Raw genomic sequence first — 18,842 nt, 5'->3', positions numbered from 1 at the left:
GGTCCGCGCCGTGGCGGCCGTGCCCGGCGTCGGTGTCCAGGGCGCTTCCTGCAAGTAGGACATGATGTTCGACAGCCGCGCGTCGGCCGACCACGAATCCACCGGCGACTCAAACAAATTCAAAGGCGGCGGCTGCGACGGAGGTGGCGGCAACCCGTCACTTGAAATCCACTCTAAACATGCAAGCCGTGACCGTGCGCTCCAGGGAGGGCCCAGCCGGGCCGCAGGGGGGGCCAGGCAGAGGCCGACCAGGAGGGGCAGCCTCGAGGGGCGGCGGGGACCACATTACGCGGGCCTGCGGTGACCACGTTATGCGGACCGGCGGCGACCGTCATTACGAGACCAGGGTTTCGGCGGATTCGTGGCAAGATGCTCGTCTCACTGACTGACAGACGCGGGACGAGTAGGTCGCACTGTTCTGCGCCGGTTGGACGTGTGCGTCGGATCGCCGTCAAACTTGCAGTGGTTTCGCCGGAGAAAAGGGTTCGTCGGAGAAATGGGTTCGTGTGTGGAGTTACTGCTGCTACTGTCATCCGGCGTTATGGGCGCCGTGGGTGGTCGTAGACTTGGAGCAGTAGGTGCTGAATATAACAAACGTTCGCTGTCGGGTCTTTTGGTAGGCGCGAGCGAGAAGAGTGAATGGTCACCATTCCGAGAGTAACTCATTGCTCATTTGATTTTGGTGGGATGTTAAAAAAGTTGGTGGACCTCGCGTTCGTCAACCGAGTGATAAAGCAAACCAAGCTCGTGTTGAGCGATGTAGACGACAATGTACGCACTCCTGCCCCCACTCGACTGTGTCCGCGGCGGGCGCTCAATTGTTGTTTGTAGGATTTGGAGAGTATAGTGGAGATGGTATGTGACGTGGCGGAGAGTTCGGCGACGCGCGAGGCGTTCATTGCAGCGTCGGAGGAGTGGGAGTTGCCGGTGGAGTTCCGGGAGAGTGTGTGGCGGTTGTGCAGCCGGTTAAGTTCGGCGAAGAACCCGCGGTACCTGGAGCGGTTTCGGGAGACGCGGCACGAGGAGGTGCCGGTACAGGTTTTGTCAAGTTTTCCGGGGTTATCATTATCAAATTGCACACCTGCCTGTCTGCAGGAAGAGCCGTCCCGAGGGGAGGGAGAAGTGCCGTTGGGCTTGGGTCCGATGAGTGGGATTCCGTTGGAGCTCATGGAGGGTCTGCAGGTGGCACAGGAAGATGAAGAGGACGACGAGGGAGGGTGGGGACGCAGTTCAGGGGGTGGCAACTCAACGGGTGGTAACTCAGTAAGGGGCGACGCGGGAAGAATGGGTAGGCGGAAGCGGCCGTTGAGCGACTACGAGCGTTGGGAGTTGATGCAGTTACAGGCGAGTGGAGTGGCATGCGAGACGGTGGTGGAGGCGCCGCCGGCGCTGGAAGAGAGTGTGTTGGTTGACATCGAGGTGCGTGCGGTGGAGCCGAAGTTTTTGAAAGGTCAAACGGTACGTAGCGGTGTGAAGGCGGACGGCGTTTCGTTGTTGGGGGCGCCGGACGGCACTCTGGCGAGGTCGGCGGCGACGAGTGGCGTTCTGGCACGAGAGCGGCGTGAAGCAGCTCGTGAATCGCAGCAGGATCGTGGACGGCCGTGGGAAGCGAGCAACGAGCGGGCTTTGCGCCGGCAGAGAAGGTTCGTGGACCTGCGATCATTGGGCCCACGAGAGGACAAGTCAATAGCGCAAAGACGGAGAGACTTGCCCATTTTCAGTCTGCGTCGAGAGTTGTTGGACGCGGTGGCGAACCACCAGGTGTTGGTGATGATTGGCGAAACGGGCAGCGGCAAGACCACGCAGTTGCCCCAGTACTTGGCGGAGGCGGGGTACGGGGAGCGGGGTATCGTGGCTTGTACGCAGCCACGAAGAGTAGCTGCCACCTCGATCGCACAACGGGTGGCCGACGAATACGGCTGCCGACTAGGTCAGGAGGTTGGGTACACCATCCGGTTTGACGATATGAGCAGCGCGGATACCCTAATTAAGTATATGACCGATGGCATTCTGCTGCGTGAGTGTGTGCTCGACGTCTCGCTGCCCAAATATTCGGTCATAATCCTCGACGAAGCACACGAACGGACTATCGCCACAGACGTGTTGTTTGGCCTGCTTAAAACGCTCGTGACCAAACGACCTGATCTAAAACTTATCATTACTTCCGCCACTCTCGACGCGGAAAAATTTAGCGCCTATTTCAACGACGCACCAATCTTCATCATACCTGGACGTTCCTACAAAGTCGATATTTACTACTCTAAAACCGCCGAACCCGACTACCTCGAGGCCGCTCTGCTCACGGTAATGCAAATCCACTTGACCGAGCCGGCGGGCGACATCTTAGTCTTCCTTACCGGACAGGAAGAGATCGAAAGCGCCTGTGCCGCATTGCACAACCGTATGGAGGCTCTTGCGGACCAGGATCCGCCGCCCCTCATCATCCTGCCCGTGTACGCCTCGCTGCCATCAGAAATGCAGACTCTTATTTTCGAACCCCCGCCTCCCGGGTCCCGAAAGTGCGTGGTAGCCACCAACATTGCAGAGGCCTCCCTCACCATCGATGGCATTAAATTTGTCGTAGATCCGGGCGTCGCTAAAGTGAAAGTCTACTCCGCCAAAACGGGCATCGAGTCCCTCACCGCTGTCCCCATTAGCCAGGCCAACGCCAAACAACGAAGCGGTCGCGCAGGACGTACTGGACCGGGCAAGTGCTTCAGACTTTACACGGAAGACGCCTTTAACAACGAAATGCTACCCACCGCTGTCCCAGAAATCCAGAGGTCGGAACTCTGCTCCACTGTTCTACAACTTAAGGCTTTGGGTGTCAATGATTTACTTCATTTTGATTTTATGGACGCTCCCCCGGTTGTTAATCTGATTCAAGCCCTCGAAACTCTGTATGAGCTTAAGGCACTGGACGACGATGGATATCTTACCACACTCGGGAAACGCATGGCCGAATTCCCCATGGAACCGCAGATGGCAAAGACATTGCTTGCGGCATTGGATTTGGATGTAGGAACAGAACTCATCACCATAAGCAGCATGCTTCAAATAGAGAATATATTTTATAGACCACGAGATAAACAGGAGCAGGCAGAAACCAAAAAAGGACAATTTGTGAGCATCGATGGGGATCATATTACATATCTAAATGTTTACAATGCCTGGAGTGAGAGCGCATTTAGCAAATCATGGTGTTACGAGAATTTTATCCAATATTCAAGCATGAGGAAAGCTCAAGAAATAAGGAAACAACTCATCAATATATTATGCCGATATTCCCCGAAGTTCAGGGACAGTATAAGATTCGAAAATCAATCTAGCACGCGCGTGTCCAAACGAAAATCAGAGAAAATTCGACAGGCTATATGCGCTGGATATTTCAGAAATGTCGCCAAAAAGGATCCCCAAGAAGGGTACAAAACCTTGCTGGAAGATCAACAAGTTTTCTTGCATCCCATGAGCAGTATTTACTCAATACAAAGCCAGTATGTCCTCTATCATCGATTAATGCTAACAACGAAGGAGTACATCAAAGACTGCTGTGTAATAAATCCAAAATGGCTTACAGCCATTGCTCCGCATCTGTTCGAAGAGACAAATCCGAATAAATTAACTGCGAAAAAGTTGAAGGATAAAATTCAACCTCTTGCTAACAGACATGAAGACCCGAACGCCTGGAGGTTGAGCAGACGAAGGATTTGATTCAGGTTTGGAAAATGGTTTCGTTTGCGGATTAGATGCTGCCTCCGATTGTAATGTTACAGATCATAGTTAAAGACAGCCCGTCTTGTTGATCTGTGGCACCACATTTTAGTTATTATCATTGTATAAAAATATGAGGCGGTTCCTTTTGTTTCTTCTAGTGATCCTTACAAGCGCATGGGCGGAACCGTTTTATTTGAGAGGTAGTAACTCAGGAGTGGCTGAGACGGACCAGGGAGTCAGCATCCGATCCTTGGGAACTGAACATGAGTCACGACGAGTTTCTCTAATTGACGACATTGATGATACCGACCCTGTATGATGCACTCCCCCTGCTTTGTAGACCAGTGGCTCGTCTGCACTACCGCTCAACTCACGTAAATGGTTGATACTTTAGGACGCTCCGGATATATGGGATATCCTTATTTGGGCTGGCGCTTGGATCGGTCGTGTGGCGAGAACTATAATGGTCACGGCAGTCAAACTTGTCTACGCTCTTTATACGGGAATTGTCTACGGATGGGAGAGTAGCAAGGATGAAGTGCAAGACTAACGACGAGTCACAAAGCCGAAAGCCGCAATACAACCTGGTGCAATACAGCCAGGTGAAATACGACCAGGTGAAATACGACCGGGTGAAATACGACCGGGCGAAATATGACCGGGCGAAATATGACCGGGCGAAGAAATCGTCAATGACAGGTAGATAGAATTGACCGATATATGAACCCCAAATTCAGCACGACAAATCAGCGGGGTAATGCCGGACACGTGTGCTCGATAACATCATAGGGTCGAGGTCGAGGTCGACGTATTATTTAGGCGCTTAGATGGGTTGCAACAGAACAGCAGGCATCGGGCGGTTCATCTGGCAGGTTGGATACAACAAGTTGCATTGCTTTATGGGGATGGGCGTCAGTCATTGGCTAGTCCGTGATGAGTGCGGGCGCCAGGTTAGCGAGAGTGGCGGGCAGATTGGCTGTGAGTCCGCTGGTATTGAGCAGAAGTTTCCGTTGTGTGTGTTGCTGGTTGCTTTCAGGGTTCGGTTTAACATTGCTTTGTGGATGGTCATTGAGGGTCTTGGGTACGGCGTTATCGGTGGCTAGAAGCTGATTTTTGAGGTCGTAGAATATGCGAGCATCGTCTTCAGTTAGGAAGCTGACGGCCTTACCTTCCTTACCGGCCCGGCCCGTGCGGCCGATGCGGTGGGTGTAAGTCTCAATTTCGGCGGGCATGTCATAGTTGACGACGAGTTGGACGTCGTCCACATCGATACCGCGTCCGGCGACATCTGTGGCGACCAACACGTCCATGTCTCCGTTCCGAAAGCTCTCGAGGCTGGCTTCTCTCACGTCCTGGCTTTTGCCGCCATGGAGCGCGACTGCGCGGAAGCCATGTTGGTGCAAAAGTCTGGAGACGGAGTCCGCTGACTTCTTAAGATTTACAAAGACGATGATACGACCGCGATGTTGCCGCACCACTTCCACCAGTCGATTACCCTTCTTCAGGTCGTGCACGAACTCAACGCTTTGGACAATCGAGCGTTTGCCTTCGCCCGGCGTGCCAATCTGGATGACGCAGGGTTTGCAGAGGTACATTTTGGCCAATTTCTCGAGCACCGGCGGCATGGTAGCACTAAACATTTGCGTGATGCGGATCTCGCGGTAGCCAGCCTGCCTCATGATCTCCTGCTTCGCCTCCTCGCTCCAGTTCTGAGGCTTAGAACTGGGGATCTGGTCCAAGATCCAGTTCACCGTCTGCTCGAAGCCGCAGTCGATCATACGATCAGCCTCATCGAGCACGATATAATTGCACTGACTTAGGACGGTATACGCACGGTCGAGGCAGTCGCGCAGACGACCGGGCGTCCCGATCACAATCTCGGCACCCTGGCGCAGTCGATACGCCTGTTCCTCGGCATTTTTGCCTCCTAGTACACACACACTTTTAATGCCTAATTCCGCTCCGAATTTGACGGCTTCCTCCCGAATTTGGAGCGCCAGCTCACGAGCTGGGGCAAGTACGAGTCCGTATGGTCCACGTTGGGCCAACTCTTCGTCCAGCCTTGGCAGACGGTTAACATAGGTGATCATTGGAATTATGAATGCCGCCGTTTTTCCCGAACCAGTTTCGGCAATCCCGATCATGTCGTGCAAACCTAGCGCAATCGGTATCGCCTGCATCTGAATCGGGGTAGGACAAACGTACCCGGCACGTTCCACGGCACGCATTATTTCCCGCGGCAACTGCGCTTCCGCCCAACTCCTCGCTGGTGGCGGCGGTACGTGTGTGCCTTTGATCGCAATGCTGTGGTCCTCACGGAAAATACGCCAATCTCGCTCCGTCATCTGCCCCAACGGTTTCTTGTCCACCGACGAGAAACCTACCTCTTCCGACAACCCGCCATCCGATGTATCGTCAGAGTAATTGCCACTTAACTCGAGTGATCGACGCCCAGCACCCGAACGTAAACCCAGCACCTGTCCTCCCACCCCGGTACCCAGGCCCCCGATGCCGAGACCCCCGCTGTCCAGTGCAACCAGCTGTGTGACCGAGAGTCGGCCCAGGTCAAGTTCATCCTCGTCGACTTGACCCCGACTTAGAAGCTCCGCGCGCCGGCTGGCAAGCGAGTCGTAGAAACGGTTCTGTTTTCGCTGTTCGCGAACATCCATACCCGCTCGGTAGCCGCGTCCGAAGAGCAGCTGCGGTGTGTATCGCTCCGTGTACACGGGGTTGTAGTCGCCTCGAGTCGTGTCATCTTTATAGTCCCACTCGAACTGAAACACATTCCGAAACTTCTCCGACGGCTTCTGCAACTTCCGCCGGTCCTTCGCGATTCCCAAATACTGGTTCCGCAACTGAGCCAATTCCTGTTCATGACTCCGAGGCAACTCTGGCGCCGGGCTCCTACCCAAGTCTCCCGCCACAACCGAGGCCCTTACGCCCGAGGTCGCCGCGGCCGAGGTTTCTTCCGCGGAGAGCCTGCGATTCTCCCCAGGGGAGAGCTTGGGATCAGGGGACTCGCTCGGACCCATATGCCCCGAGTCACTTGCAGTCTCAGACAGCCCGCGCTTGCGAGACTCCCGCCACGGCTCTCCACTCCGACCTTCCGCTTCCGCCGACCACCAGTCGCGCGGCTCCCAACCGCCTGGTTCCCGGTTCGATTCCCTCGTCGCCTGGCTTAAGAACTCCCGTTGCTTCCGCAACGCCGCCGCCGCCGACTCCTCCGCCTTCTCCCGCTCCGCCGCCGCCTCGTACGCCTTCAGCGCCTCACGCTCCTTCTTTGTCAAAAACCGCACGCCATCCGCGTTCTCCCGCGCCTCCATCACCGTCTTGTAACCCAGCCCGCGGCGACCGCCCTCAACCCTACCGCCATCAGGACGAGCGCCCTCAAGTCGACCGCCATCAACAACCCAACGGCCATCAGGACGACGGCCCTCGGAACCACTACCACCAGCGCTCGAATCCCGGTCCGCTCTGGTGCCGGCTCCTATTCCGGCTCTTGTTGGTGTAGTTTTGCCTGGCGCGTCTGTTCTGGCTGTCCGTTCCCTACTGGCAGGTGCGTCGACCGCGGCTGGTCCTATGGCTGCGGCTGGCGATCCGCCTTTCGGCCCCAGCCGCGACGAGTTAATAGTCACTACATCATCATCATCCTCCTCACTGTCGATAGCGGTTTTCGATAGCAAGTGACTTGGAATCACGCTCTTAACCGGCGCCGGTTCCGTCAGCGCTGCTCGTCGAGGCCGGGGAACGAACGTGCGTCCAGGAAGGGCGTGGGCAGCCGGCCCCGTGTTTTCGGGTAATTCGCCTTCCTCCATTTTATAATGTCCCATGCGGTTGCATTCGACATTTCCGGAAGCATCGTACGCGTTTCGCTATCCGTGCGGCATGAGGACCAAGACAATGAAATCCATCCCGAGGCCCCCATGTCTCGAGCAGAACATGCGCTGCTAAGCTTTTTGAAGGAAACCCCGCTACTCTCTGCCCCCTGGATCTTCAACGACGTTGAACACAAACGACGTGTGTACTGCATTCTGTACCAATACGATGACATGGATCGCGTTCTCTCAAAGGTATCCCTCCCCGCAATAATGTAACAGTCTGTGTAATTTACGGTATCATGCCCGGTGGGTGGGGCGGTGGTCGACCTTATTTGAACTTGTGCTTGGGGTCTATTCTATACTAGTGCCTGTGCCTATGTCCGTCGTGTATCCGTCGTGTGTCCGTGCTTGTCCTTTTTGTATTTGTGCGTACCTATACGGTTGTCTGGTGCTTCCCAACGATATACCGGCGTTTATATGCGTTCGTTTACACATTGTCGTTCAGGGCATCGAGTATACGGGGTACTACGCGAAGATAACCAATCAGAAGTTTATAACGCGAGTGTCTACGATGGGTTCGGAGGCGAAGAATTTTGAGCAGTTGTTGAAGACGCGATTACATGTATACAACGAGGTGGAGCGGTTGGCGCTAGGGTACCCGACGCTGGAGGCGGAGGTGATAAAGCGGAAAGAGTTACAGTGTGTGCGAGAGGCTCTGGAGTTCTTCAGTCAGCATTTGGGTTCATGTATTTATCGGTACGAGCAGACCACGAGGTTTATTACAGACTCGTCAGGGTCGGGTCGGGATGCGGCGAGCAGCGTCAAGTACGTCACACAACCAGCAGCGAACGGTTTCGAATTGTACCCATACCTATTAGTGAATATGAAGGCGGGTGTATCTTTCCACGAGGTCACGAAACAGGGGATGCGTCGTGTGGGCGGTTCAACCATCGGTCTTGCCACCTTCCTCGGTCTCAGTCAGCAATTCTGCGGTGCCGGAACCAGCGCTTACGACTCCTTTCTACAATCCGACCTTGGTGATCAAACGACTGTGGACATGCTCGTATCTGATATTTACGGAGGCGATTATAGCACCATCGGACTCTCCGGCAGCATGGTTGCCAGCACCATGGGCAAAATGCAGCACATCAAGCCGAAAAAACCACCTGCCGAACGCCGACCTTCCTCACCTAGCTCCGCCGTTAAACCGTTCCCCTCTTTCACTCTCGAGGGTGAAGGCAGCCCTCGCCTTCTACCCCTCAGCCGAGGCAGCTGCCACGCACCCAGTGACTTCTTCGAAGCCCTGCATGTCTCCGCTGCCACGGAAACTATTGATGACCGGTTGCCCGGAAACACCTCTGGAACCACATCCTCCGGAGTCGAACGCGCGACCAACCGGTTTCCGGAAGAACGATTATCTGGAGGACGATTATCTGGAGGACGATTATATGGAGAACGGTTGCCGGAGGACCGGTTGCCGGAGGACCGGTTGCCGGAGGACCGGTTGCCGGAGGACCGGTTGCCGGAGGACCGGTTGCCGATCGAGTTTACGGCCAACGTGGAGGGGAGCACGACGAGTGACCAGGCGGTGGTGGGGAGCGAGGTTGACGGTGAGAGTGAGCTGAGTTACTTAGTGAATTGTTCGTCGGATTTGGAGAGTCCGTCTCTGCAATTACGTTCACCGTTTTCGGAAAGTTTTTCACCCGGCGCGAAACAACCCGCTGCCGTGAGCACCGCATCGGTCGACGATTGCGGCTACAGCGAGCCGCCACACCGTCCCGGCAGTCATGTGGATACACCTGTGCATGACTGTATGTACAATGGCAGCTATGTCCAGGCCTTTGATGGGACCAATTTGTGTGTTCAGGGCATCAATCAGTCACCTCATTCCCCCTCCAATAATTCGGTCGCTGCAGACCTCGGGTCTGTCGACTGTGCCTCTAGCACACTGACGGAACGAGCGCACGCCGTGCATCGGGGCAACCACTCCCACTTGGGGGGCGACCACCCGGATTCGGGGGGAGAGCAAGACCGGGGTCTTGCTCACTTAGGAGAGTACCCCCATTCCCACTCAGAACACTACCCCGCGGCGTGCATCGACTTGCTGGACAGCGACCCGACCAAGGTGCCACCGCCGCGCCAGTTGGGGAAGGAGGTGGAATTAGACGGCGTCAAAGTGGTAAGCATTTTGGAGAGCGACAGCGCAGCGAGCTACGTGTTCACAAACCGGCTGGTGAACGAACGTGGAACTGTGGCACCTGCGGCAGACCGAAGACCTAAAGAGTGCGAGGCTGACCAAACGGTTCACAAGGCGGATGTGTACAAGAGCTTGTTATCCATGACAAGTTTCAACGTTGCCCAACTCGCCTACCTAAACGCCCGTATCCATAACTGCAAACGCATTGTCATGATCGGCTACTACGTGGACATGCCCGAGACTCTCGCCGCCGTGCAACATTGCATCCAGTTCTGGTCACAGGGTGAGATCCAGATCTACTTCGTGCGGGTGGCCCCCTACCTCGGTGCAATAGGCGCCGCATTGAGCGAAGCCCGACGTCACGTGTCCGGCCAGACGGTCTGAACGGAAGTGTAACCACCTGACCAAGGGGCGGACCAGGCGTCTGACCGGGAGTGTGACCGCCTGACGAAAGGGTCGTATCAACTGGCGGGTGGGAGGCCAGATGAGAGGGGACGAGGAGGGAACCAGGGGGCGAGCAGCGGGGGGTCAGGGTGCAGATTCCAGTTGGGGCATGCAATAGGTTCAAGGCACGTGTTCCATTAATAGATAAGAATGGGGAATGACCAAAGTCGCAGTTCACCCCGTGTGCGAGAGATCCATAGCAAGCACCCTTTGGAACAGGTGATTCAGGTGTCAATGGACACGTTGTTAGCTGACCTGGCGAGCCAGTGGCCAACTGCGGAAGCTGAATTGGAGCACGCGTACCAATGTCTGGCAGCGCCGTGTGACGGACTGGATCATGCGAGCTACGAATGTCCACGGTGCGAAGGATTCGACTACGAGAAGGTGGAGCCGATAATCCGGCACTTCTTGTACTCAATGGGATTAGGTGAATATATTGGTAAGGTGAGTGACAGCAAGTCGCGTCTACGACTGACGGAGATCACGCCGTTGCTGAACGCCGTCGGTGTGCGTTTCGATTCCAAGAAACGATTGAACCTTGACGACTGGAAGATTTTGCTGATCGCTTGGGTGCGTCGGATCCAGGAATTGCAACACACCGAACTTCAACTGTGGCACGACAAACTGGAGGCCATGCAGACGGAACAACAAAAGCAATTCCAGGCCGCCATTAAAGCCTTCCAAAGATCCTACATACAACAGATCCATGCGTACCACAAGGCCGTCGACGACCATCACAAACAGGAAGAACGCTACCGCGTCGAATGGGAAGCCAGCGGTGGGCTATCCAGACAACACTTCTTGGAGGAACAATCGCGCTATGTCGACAAAATGAACGCCAATGCCGAGGCCAACTTCAGACAACGAGTCGTCGCTACACAGCAACGGGACGCCGTCATCCTCCTAGACAGAGAAACCAAAGCCATCGACCAAGAAGTCATGCCTGGAGCCGACAAAGTTTCCGCCTACATCTACCCCGTCAATCTCAACGACGTCAGCGGAGCACCCATCAGTGGCGGTGCGCGCCTACTGAACCATAAGGGAAAGATGGGTGCGTTCTAGCTAACTTTCACGAAAATGGTCTCTTTATATTACATCCCCAAACGGGATGTTCCCAAACGGGCTTTTCCCAAATGGGATTTATATTGCACTCTGCAACACGTCCAACATGTCCTCAACATCCGTCCATCAAACGTTCCTTTAATGTGTTCTTCGCCCTCCCCTCTCTCCCGTGCTCCGTGCTGCGCAAATTGTTCTCTTTGCAGTTTGCACACGCGTGTGCAACCCCTTTTCGGGCGCGCACACGAGTATTTCTCCTTAAATTTTACGCGCTGAAGGGACTCAGGGTGTTTCATGGGGGGGATATAAAAAGAATGGGGGATGAGGTATGGTCAGACGTCCTGACGATTGTTGAATTAGATGAACTGAGCGGTGTAGATGAAGAAAGGGCTGTAGAACTTTTGGTGTTTGTATCGCATGTCATATTACATTATGTCGGAAGTGAGAGCGAATGCCTGCCATCGAATCCGGCTGCAGGAGTTGTATGTGAGGAAGACGCAGGCTCGAAAGAAGCAGGTTCGGAAGAGGGAGGATGTATATGTCGTTGTGTGAAGCCTGGTTTGGTTGTAAAAGCTATTCAATTCCTGAAACTGGCGGTTGAGAGTGCGCACTTGGCAGTGTTTAAGCCAATATTGTTCAAGTTCTTCGGTATTCCGTCCTGGTTCTTTGATGGGAATGAATATCCCTTGTCCAAATGCGGCGAACCTGCGGTCAAGGAGGGAGTAGCCGGCACTGTGTTGACAAATACGGTAAGGAAAATTGCTGGTGCCTATTTAACGGTGGACAAGCAGCTGACGGAATTTTCGCCGTCCGATATCGCATTGAGCGCGACCGACAGCTCAAGACGTCGAGTTCCCGCCAAGCTACTCCAATGGCACTATGCGAGACGGTTGGTGTACTACGGAGTGTTGGAGCTGCCGTTTGTAGTGGAGTCCTTCTACAAATCGGAATTGGCGGCGGGCAATTTGCGTCCTGATGAAGATCCGGATAAGCAAAGTCTGGATAAGCAGAGTCTGGATAAGCAAAGTCTGGATAAGCAGAGTCTGGATAAGCAGCGGCCTGGCGAATATCGGGTTTCACAACGGTCAAATAATCAGCTGCTGGCGCAGATTAGCATCACCGAGCATAGTTTGGAGCTAATTGAGTTGATTATGGGGCAGACCACCATGCGTAAAGCTATTATGCCGTTGCTTGAGATTACACAGTTTGTCAGCAGGCTGAATAGCAGTTTGGCAGTTTCAAGATATTCCTCTTTCTTTCTTCGTCGTATAAATGAATCTTACTGCTTCGATGCTAATGAAGACAAAATATTACGGAGCTTTGACCAAAAGTTAAGAAGACTTAGACTTCTCGGAAAGCTTCAAAGATACGCCTTCATGGTAACAAAAACCAGCGCCCGGCCGTCGGCACTCAACGCGTCTTCCACCACGACAGACCGGTCATCGTTGTGGTATCATTTACTGCAGCATCCATTGTACAGATTGAATGACCCATCGTTCTTTCGCGAGTTGATGATGTCACACGCTTCCGTAGAGGAGCTGAAGGAAGTCTGTAAATTGTTTATGAGTCAAAATCTATTGAAAATATTCCTGAAGAATTCGCGCGAAAAAAATGAAAAGGAAATGATGGTCCAAAGCGTGTGCTTCCATTATCATGGCGAGATGGATTGGTTAGATAGTCTAGAGCAGACGCCCGTGTACCCAGATGAAGCTTCGGTGTGGGCGGAGAATTATTGGGAGGAAGATCAAGATGGAGACGCTCCTATAGCACTGCCCAAGCTGCCTATGCAGTATTTGAATATGAGGGATATGATCTATCGGAATTTTCGATTATATAGAACAGAAGCATTCTATGAAGTTAGGAAAGACCTGGAACTGACTTTATGGTCGATGAAACCGCGACGATTGCTTGCTAATGAGCAGGGTAAGGAACTGTACGGTTCCGCGTTTCTGGGTGTGACTGAAGAGCTCGACGCGACGGTTGATTACACGAATATTTACCGCGGGCTACACCAGCGAATCGACGGTGGAAACGTGTGTTTCTTCGAAGGTCGGTCGCCTTACGGCTGTAAAATCATTAACAGCAACGTCACGTCCGTTCGACTTGACTCGACTGAAGATAACGGTGGTGTTTTTGCCGAACTGGAACTGGATCTGGATAACAAACATGCGTTCGATACGTGGAGTAACGACGTAACACCAGGGCAAATGCTCTATTTGCTTTGCGCTGGAGGGATCATTGGCGATCCCCAAATACCTTACCCTGGCGACCACATGTTACCTAGCGAATTCGTTAAGCTTTACAACATCCTTGCCTTGAGATCCTGCCAGGTCGTTTCTGAAATTGATCCCAATGGGCCTGACCCGCGCGACGGAGGAAATCATAAAGATGACGATGAAGCCGGTGGTTTCGCTGGAGGCCGCAAACATCAAATGCCGAACGGCGCAAGCGACATGACAAGCCAACCCGTTGGGGCGCTGATACCGCCAAGTAGATCAAAATTGTCTACAGATATAACAGTTAAAATGACGGCAGAAACTTCAAATAAAAAACGTTATATCGTAAAATTTGATCCCATTCAGTACAAGAAGGATGTTTTAGCAATTGCCGAAAATAAGGTTCTTGATACCTTGTATAGCGCTTTCAACATCTGCCTGAGAAGAAGGCCAGAAACATCAAGCTATCCTAACCATTTAGTTACTATGAAGGACTTATTGCTTCAGACAAATTCGTTGGAACAGCAGCTGAATTATGATATGCGCAACATTCTTCTGGGATACTTTAACGATATTAGGGTTATAACTGAGCTCCCATCTTCTCCTATAAAAGAGGAATATGCAAACGCGAACGGTATAGCAAACGCGAACGGTATAGCAAACACGAACGGTATAGCAAACGCGAACGGTATAGCAAACGCGAACGGTATAGCAAACGCGAACGGTATAGCAAACGCGAACGGTATAGCAAACGCGAACGGTATAGCAAACGCGAGTCCAAGAATGACTCAGGTCGATTGTTCCGTTGAATTAGACGGATTATTGGCTCAAAGTAGGCCAGGCTTCACGTATACATGTAAGCAGAAGTTGGCAATTGCAAACGCGCTTTTGCCTGGCGTTACGCTCATTGTCGGGCCCCCGGGTACCGGTAAGACGGATGTTGCAGTGCAAATAGTGAGCTTGCTTCATGATCTGCATGAGTCGGAAAGGACGTTGTTGATAGCTCGAAGCAACAATGCTCTGAATGATTTCTTCATGAAAATTAAGAAATTCGGCGTGGACGGTCGCCACCTGCTCCGTTTAGGCATTGGAGAGGCTGAATTGGAGGAGTCGTTTTCGACTGAAGGACGAGTTGAGTTTATTGAGAGCCGTAAGAACGAGTATCTGGGAGAAATACGAAGGTTAACAGAGACTCTAAAACTACCTCTAGAACTAACTAACGATTGTTGTGGTTGTATAAAATTACGAGATTTTTATCTATTACATCGGCTTCAGCTATACGAGAATTTATGTCAAAGCTTAGGGGATGTGTCAGATCTTACGTTAAAACAATTAACAAGTCATCCAGAATGGAAGAGGTATCTTGGTTCCGGAACTCCTTTGAGTAACCTTTTCGAATCTAATATGGAGCGAATGTTTTATTCTCCAAGGCCAGTGTTGACGACCTCCTCCCAGGTCGTTAGCCGTGACTTAAACGCCACCTCAAACGGTGGGCCTGACTCCGATTCTGGTGCAGAAGTGAATCGTTCTACAGAGCAGGGCATTATTGAGGTTAATATTAAGGAGGAGACGGACGATAGTATAGGGACGGAGAGCAATGTGGTGGATGAAGGACAGGAGAGGATTAAGTTGAATACATGGGAACTCCTTTATCCGGCATATGATTTCAGTGACTCGGACATTTTCCTTGGCACGACAGATTTTGAGTCTGGTCGTTTGGCTTATGAAAGAGAGAAGGAACGCATTTTGAGTTTGTTTTCGTATATAGAAGAATGCCTTCCGTTTGAAATGCTACGGACTCAGTCAGAGAAGTCACATTATATGACTTCTGTGCATTCCAAAATAGTTGCAATGACATCCACTCGGGCGTTAGCTACTCGTGCTTCATTGATTAAGTTCGGATTCCAGTATAATACTTTGGTGATTGAGGAGTCAGCTCAGTTACTGGAGCTGGAATGTATCCTAAGTGCTTATCTACAGCAGTATGATAATCCAAACGAGATACGATTGCGAAGAATTGTTTTGCTGGGTGATCATTTACAACTAGGACCCATTGTACAAAATCGAATTTTAGGCACACAGTGTCGGTTCCAAAGGTCTCTCTTTAAACGACTTGTTGATCTCAATTATCCACGGGTCGTCTGGCTCGATCAGCAAGGCAGGATGAAGAGCGAAATTGCCGACGTCTGGAGATGGCGTTATCGTAAAGAGGAGTCAGGGACTGAACTGAAAGATATGCCACACATCCGAGACTTGGATGATCTACCGAACCACGGTTTTACCGCCTCTTCTATCTTCTTCAACCTACACAACTCTAAGGAAACATCACCCCTCCCCCATCATTATGTCAACGAACCGGAAGCGTTTGCAATTGTGCGTCTTGTGAACTATATGATCCACATACATGACTATAACCCAAGAAAGATAACTATACTCGCAGCATATGCAGCTCAACGAGATTTCTTACGAAGAAATATGAAACATAACATACGAATTGCAACCATCGACGAGTTCCAGGGACAACAAAATGATTGTAAGCCTCATTACTTCATAACACTGCCACTCATACGTCCCATATTTCTCACCACTTAACACTTGTTCACCCTCACCACTTAACAATTGTGCTCCACCCTCACCACTTAACACTTGTGCTCCATGTAGATATATTAATTTCATTCGTTCGTTCGCTGTCGGTTGGCTATCTTGCGGATCTCAACCGCATGACTGTCGCCATGTCTCGTGCACGTCTCGGCCTCTACGTGGTGGGCTGCTACAGGTTGTTGGCTGCAGATTCTAATATTGGTCATATGATCCGGCGATTGAAATTGGAGCAAGGCTTGCCATGTAACTAACCCTCAAAGGCCCAACCTGTCGGTTTAAAGATTCGATCCGTGGACCTGTAGGTCCCGGGATTTATGTGTTAGTCTGTGTCGTTGGTTGTTAGTGGGTTTTTGTCTATATACTTCATGAGCGTGGAATGTACGCCGAGCACGGAGAGGATGTCGGGTAGTTGTGCTTCATATTCGTAGTGGGATGTGACGATGGGAGAGGCGTTGAAATTTTCGACGCCGCGTACGTCCTCGACAGGGGATAGGCCGGCGACTGAGACGCCCCATTCCATCCATCGGTAGAGGAACATGAGGATGAGGTCGTTGGAGTTATAGACATTAATGAGTCTGCCTGAGACGACGGCTCGCATTTTCTTCCAGTCGTCTTTACTCTTATTGTCGGGGAGGCCCATGAGAACGACGTCTGCCACGCGGTTGAATTGCTCTCGAGAGTAGAGTTCCTTGAGGCAGTATGCTATGACACGGGAGCCCATGCTGCAGCCTATGAGAGTAACAGGACGGTTGCCAACCAGATTTTGGTCGCAGATTGCGGCCGCCAGGATAACGCCTGCCTGTTGCGCACGTTCTTTAGCTGTTAGCCAGGCGTTGTCTAGCTGGGCTGCGTATTGCACGAAGGACACTGGCCACATGATGAATCCAGCCGAGGCCGACATGGCGATTTGGATAGAAAGTGTCGCAGCTTGATAGGCAACTGACTCACCTACTAACCGCATCATCATAAATCCTAACTCCGTTAACAACTGTGGCTCCCAACGAAACGCGTAACTCTCCGTACCCAGACAATCCCGCAGACAGTCCCAAGCCTGCGTCGACTCATTCACATCCCGCAACCAACCTGACACACCTATTGTTAGATGAAACGGCGGCTCCGGCCGCACATTACGACCCTGTTGATGTCCAGTCAAGTGGTACAAACCCAGCGGACGTAATACCGGATGATGCTGCGGATATGCCTCATGGAACAACGACATACTATTCATTGTACGGAACCGTCGAGAAGGTGCCGACTTTCGCAACTGTGTGCTCGTCTGCTGCTGACTACGACCCTGCACACGCCTGTGCTCACTCTTACCCGAAGCGCCGCCTTTCATCTTTCCCGTACCGGAACTCTCCTTTGACCCGGAACCCGGCTCCTCTTTGCTCTTCGACTTGGGCGACCTCTCCTTCGACCTCGGGGACAACGCTTTAAACAATAGAGACCTGCCCTTAGGGGTATGCATACCCACTCCCGACCCCTTCCCACCCACACTCTTGGGTCCAGAGCCCTTCCCTGTGTACACCTTCCCTCCAGGCGCCTTCCCTCCAGGCGCCTTCCCTCCAAAGGTCTTAGACTCCGGGCCGTGAGAAGGGGAGTCTCGCGACCACTGCGAGTCGCTGCGCCTCCGAGAGGAAGCAGCCTCGCTGCCGTCGTTACCTCCAGGGGTCCAAGTCCTCTCAATCGGCAAAGTCAGGTTGCGGCTTGTGGGTGCGTCGCGCTCGGAACTTCTGCCGGCGTCGCGCTCCGGGCTCGGAACGTCGCGCTCGGGGTTAGGGGCGTGACTGCTTATTTCTGCACTAGGGAATTCATGTAGAACTCGAACAGGCCCGAAATGCGGCACTTCAGCACCCGCACTCGGCGCCACAGGCCGTGCGCCATCCTCAGGAGAAAAGGCGTCGTCTGCTGAAAGATAGGTCAGGTCGGATCCTGGCCGGTCGCTGGACCCTCGCCGGTCGCTGGATCCTCGCCGGTCGTTGGATCCTCGCCGGTCGTTGAACCCTCGCCGGTCGTTGGACCCTGGTCTGTCGCTGGACTCCGGTCGCTCGTTGGACCCTGGCCGGTCGCTGGACTCTGGTCGGTCGTTGGAGACCTGGCTAGGGTGATCTAGGCTTTCGTCCCCCTGGTGGTCTGCAGACTCGTTTCCGGGCGGCGGTCCGGATCGTCCTGCGAGTTCCAGTCGCTTCTGTTTGTATTCGATCATCTCGTGTATGTAGCCGCTGATGGCGTCGTTAGCGTGGTTGCTGTTGTCATTGTCGAGTTTGACAAATTCGCATACTCGGATGTCCGCGAGTCGACGTGAGTACTTCCAACCCGAGAGTGAGGCGCTAGACGCGCCAAACACGGAGGCCAGCGAGGCGGCGCCGCCGGCCGAGCCGAGGAAGGCTGCGAGTCCCGAGGTTCCGGCGATTCCGAGCGCGCCGAACCCAGCTGCGAAGGCCGGTGCAGCCAGTCCAGCCGTCAAGGCACTTAGGGCACCCACGCCCACCGACATTCCCGCGATCTTGAGCCCCTTCACCACCGCGTTCGCCCGATTTTTCTTCGCCAACCTCTTCAGCTCACCTGCCTCCACCGAAGCTAACGACGGATTCGGAATCTCCTCTGCCGTTACCGCATCCACCAGCACACCCGTCGAAGGCTCCCGCACCGAGTCACACAACGCGTCCGCCGCCGATGCGAGCAACATGTCAAAAAACTGCTTCTTCACGTCCAACGATTCCGCCACACTACAAACATAGATTGTCACACACTGTCGCACAGTCACACAGTGGAGGCGGGGGGGGGGGGGGG

General features: G+C 53.1%; 7 protein-coding genes across 7 annotated transcripts; 5 read left to right on the top strand and 2 right to left on the bottom strand.

Moving 5' to 3' along the window:
• Positions 1 to 687: 687 nt before the first annotated feature.
• GNI_016940 (putative ATP-dependent RNA helicase) lies at positions 688 to 3,711 on the top strand (the record flags this gene model as incomplete). The annotated part of the gene is made up of 2 exons (XM_011130718.1): positions 688 to 771; positions 832 to 3,711. The coding sequence occupies 2 exons, from the start codon at positions 688 to 690 to the stop codon at positions 3,709 to 3,711; spliced, it is 2,964 nt and encodes a 987-aa protein (XP_011129020.1).
• Positions 3,712 to 3,844: 133 nt separating this feature from the next.
• GNI_016930 (hypothetical protein) lies at positions 3,845 to 4,264 on the top strand (the record flags this gene model as incomplete). The annotated part of the gene is made up of 2 exons (XM_011130717.1): positions 3,845 to 4,027; positions 4,109 to 4,264. 2 exons carry the CDS (start codon positions 3,845 to 3,847, stop codon positions 4,262 to 4,264), a joined length of 339 nt encoding a protein of 112 aa, XP_011129019.1.
• A 373-nt stretch (positions 4,265 to 4,637) lies between these two features.
• GNI_016920 (RNA helicase) lies at positions 4,638 to 7,529 on the bottom strand (the record flags this gene model as incomplete). The annotated part of the gene is made up of 1 exon (XM_011130716.1): positions 4,638 to 7,529. One exon carries the CDS (start codon positions 7,527 to 7,529, stop codon positions 4,638 to 4,640), a length of 2,892 nt encoding a protein of 963 aa, XP_011129018.1.
• A 379-nt stretch (positions 7,530 to 7,908) lies between these two features.
• GNI_016910 (pantothenate kinase) lies at positions 7,909 to 10,113 on the top strand (the record flags this gene model as incomplete). Its single annotated transcript, XM_011130715.1, has 2 exons — positions 7,909 to 9,343; positions 9,449 to 10,113. The coding sequence occupies 2 exons, from the start codon at positions 7,909 to 7,911 to the stop codon at positions 10,111 to 10,113; spliced, it is 2,100 nt and encodes a 699-aa protein (XP_011129017.1).
• Positions 10,114 to 10,407: 294 nt separating this feature from the next.
• Positions 10,408 to 11,235, top strand: GNI_016900 (hypothetical protein; the record flags this gene model as incomplete). Its single annotated transcript, XM_011130714.1, has 1 exon — positions 10,408 to 11,235. The coding sequence occupies one exon, from the start codon at positions 10,408 to 10,410 to the stop codon at positions 11,233 to 11,235; it is 828 nt and encodes a 275-aa protein (XP_011129016.1).
• A 311-nt stretch (positions 11,236 to 11,546) lies between these two features.
• Positions 11,547 to 16,300, top strand: GNI_016890 (AAA domain protein; the record flags this gene model as incomplete). The annotated part of the gene is made up of 3 exons (XM_011130713.1): positions 11,547 to 12,611; positions 12,699 to 15,981; positions 16,110 to 16,300. 3 exons carry the CDS (start codon positions 11,547 to 11,549, stop codon positions 16,298 to 16,300), a joined length of 4,539 nt encoding a protein of 1,512 aa, XP_011129015.1.
• Positions 16,301 to 16,368: 68 nt separating this feature from the next.
• On the bottom strand, positions 16,369 to 18,738 carry GNI_016880 (cutinase; the record flags this gene model as incomplete). Its single annotated transcript, XM_011130712.1, has 1 exon — positions 16,369 to 18,738. One exon carries the CDS (start codon positions 18,736 to 18,738, stop codon positions 16,369 to 16,371), a length of 2,370 nt encoding a protein of 789 aa, XP_011129014.1.
• Between the last annotated feature and the right edge of the window lie 104 nt (positions 18,739 to 18,842).

The sequence above is a fragment of the Gregarina niphandrodes genome (assembly GCF_000223845.1).
Source record: "Gregarina niphandrodes unplaced genomic scaffold scaffold00002, whole genome shotgun sequence".
Taxonomy (NCBI): Eukaryota; Apicomplexa; class Conoidasida; order Eugregarinorida; family Gregarinidae; genus Gregarina; species Gregarina niphandrodes.
This window is presented reverse-complemented; position numbering and strand designations above follow the sequence as displayed.